A 2,483-nucleotide genomic window follows, 5' to 3' on the forward strand; every position below is an offset into this window, starting at 1 on the left:
CAACAGCAATCTAACATCCGATTTGGTCAACCCCAAAGCCAGGTTTCGAACGCTCCTACAGGCTACTGAAAAATCCTCCCCCCACTTTTGACTCCCTCATCCCGGGCCGCCACAATCTGAGTTGAAGTCGACGGACCTAAGTCCAAGGGGCAACTACCCGAATGTTTTGGTCGGGTTTAGTGGGGGAGCTCTGCTGGGATAGCTGCACTATATAATACCTTACCATGGGTTTTGTGCGTATGCGGAAACTCGCAATGGCAGAGAACAGAATTCCTAACAGTCGTGGAGGGTGCCCCCCAAAACGACATGAAGGACATTACATGAGTGACGCCTGCCGCGCACGGGGGTGGATTTTGAGATGGACATTGACTCATGCATTGGAAGGTGTAAGTTTATCGACTACGTGCCATTGCTTCAATAACAAATCCACCTTCCTTTCCTGCTAGACCCAAATCCTCAACCAAAACACAAGCTACAACCCAGAGTGGTCTGCCTCCACAGGAACCGCGAGGAGGGTGACGAGCCGCATGTCAATCATCATGTCCTTGGGCTGAATATCGTGAGACCGGGGATCCAGGCGACAGAGGAGCATGCCCGTGGTTTGTCTCCATTACCACGGGCAACACGGAACGTCCCTGCGAGTGGACAGCAGGGCTTCCGTCTGAACTCATCCTTTTGAAGATCCACATCGCAACAACTGCAACCAGGCCAAGGGCAATCACACCTCCAATTACGCCTCCGACAGTCACACCGATGTTCGAGCCCCTGCTCCCATGTGCACCATTGGAAGCTGTGGAAGTGCTTGATGCGGTGCTACTGAGTAAAAACACTCGAGAGCTTTCGGGTCTATCTAATAGTCAAGTCAAACGATCCCGTGAATACGCGATGAGTGTTCCGAGAATGAAAACGCACCACTGATTGTCTTCGCTGCATCCAAGTTGAAGCTAAGGATCACGGGGAAAGCGAGCTATCAGGATGTGAATTCTGATCAGAAGTATATAGCGAACTGACAGTCCAGCAAAGTCGGAGGGCTTCATGTAGGCCCATCGAGGTATAAGGGTTCCGGTGGGTATCAGCGATGGTTGGTATTCACCCTCTGCATTCGCAATGCCAGCGCAATAATGTCCCCAGAGGGGATACCTATATTACCTGTTAGACATGGAAGAGTAAGTAAACACGATCCACATACGACGTGTATGAGCGGTTCTGACATGCTCCACAAGCTGCCATCAGCTGGTATACCACGGAAGAACACAGGCCTATGGGTGAGTTTTAGAATCCAAGCCACTGCCGGCGCCGGAGCACACACAAGCATTTGGGAAGTAACCCGATGAACTTAGCGACGGGCCTTTGTCCCTCAGTGAGCTCAAGGCTACGTAAATCGGAATTTGCGCATACCGATGTATTCCCCTCCCGGAGGGAGCGGACCCACGAGCCATTTCCCTGATGAAGTCATCAAAGCTCTTGTCAGCGCAGAAAAATGATGTGTATTATGTAACGGAAACCCCACCTCCAGCACCTACTGCAATAAGTTCCGAGCCGACTTTGCAAGGAGATTTTCTAGTCATTGAATCGTAAGCGCTGCAGCTGATACGTGCCACCATCGGCTTACCCTTGGGAATTGAAAGCCTAAAGAAATAGGAAAGAGGATCAGTTGCGCAACTCAGCGAACGATGCAGGCCTCTATGTTATTCACCCACTGAAAGTCATGGGGACAAGTCACATTGGCCTACGGGGCACCCAACAATCCCAGGGGGTCCACGCGCTTAGCTTTCCTCAAAGGCTTAAAAAAACAGCCGCCTCCCAGAGGCACGCACCTCTTGAGCCGAGACCTTGTCGACCCCTAAACCTAGGAAGAGCTCGAAGAGACAAGCTTGGCGGATAATCAAGGTAGTTACAAGAGATCCAGTGAACCCTTTTACATTTTGTGACTGGAAAGACGGCATTCTTTGCGTGATTGGCACAGTTCGATCCAAGCTCAGAGCAGTAGGCGACCAGCCTCTTTTTAACGGGTCAGAGCAGGAGGTCGAGGGAAAACTGCGTTTGCATAGGCAGGATACCACCCTCTGCAGATGAGGCTGGGCACCCCTTCCAACATTTCAAATCGCATTAAGGAACGGATTCTCACATAATCAATATAAAAGCGTAATACCTGTCACCGACTCGAGTAACAGTGACTCATCACCATCCACTTTAATGCTTCATTCCTCAATGCCATCTCTTTACGTATCGGTACTGACTCATTAGTTCGCATGCTGCTTGAGGACTGAGGACTGTTAAGAATGAAACTGTCGTCCCTTTGTCCGACTCTTCGATGCCGCTCGATTTCTCATTGAGTTTTGACTTCACACTCTCATTGGTTGGTTTCGCGACATTCAGATTGCCCAGCAACTTTCACATTGTCTTCACTCGCCTCACTTAGGCAGCATCTATGCACACAACGGCCAAGAATCACTCTTGAGCGCTGCGGACTTTGACCATCG

General features: G+C 50.4%; 1 protein-coding gene across 1 annotated transcript; it reads right to left on the reverse strand.

Annotated features, from left to right (window-relative positions):
- Positions 1-446: 446 nt before the first annotated feature.
- On the reverse strand, positions 447-2,185 carry EI90DRAFT_3293256 (uncharacterized protein). Its single transcript, XM_039067366.1, has 10 exons — positions 1,818-2,185; positions 1,697-1,729; positions 1,613-1,629; positions 1,511-1,560; positions 1,399-1,443; positions 1,310-1,348; positions 1,190-1,259; positions 1,012-1,140; positions 913-944; positions 447-850 (listed from the first exon to the last, which is right to left on the reverse strand). The coding sequence occupies exons 1-10, from the start codon at positions 1,944-1,946 to the stop codon at positions 531-533; spliced, it is 864 nt and encodes a 287-aa protein (XP_038909753.1). The 5' UTR covers positions 1,947-2,185; the 3' UTR covers positions 447-530.
- Between the last annotated feature and the right edge of the window lie 298 nt (positions 2,186-2,483).

Source organism: Cantharellus anzutake (genome assembly GCF_015039405.1).
Source record: "Cantharellus anzutake strain C23 chromosome Unknown EI90scaffold_98, whole genome shotgun sequence".
NCBI classification, from domain to species: domain Eukaryota; kingdom Fungi; phylum Basidiomycota; class Agaricomycetes; order Cantharellales; family Hydnaceae; genus Cantharellus; species Cantharellus anzutake.

Bases quoted from the DNA above. Each gene is read 5' to 3' on its own strand.
- EI90DRAFT_3293256 (XM_039067366.1), bottom strand. From the start codon at position 1,946: ATGCCGTCTTTCCAGTCACAAAATGTAAAAGGGTTCACTGGATCTCTT. The intron at 1,444-1,510 runs GTGGGGTTTCCG...TGACTTCATCAG, and splicing joins TATTGCAGTAGGTGCTGGAG to GGAAATGGCTCGTGGGTCCG. The intron at 1,141-1,189 runs GTATGTGGATCG...CAGGTAATATAG, and splicing joins CAGAACCGCTCATACACGTC to GTATCCCCTCTGGGGACATT.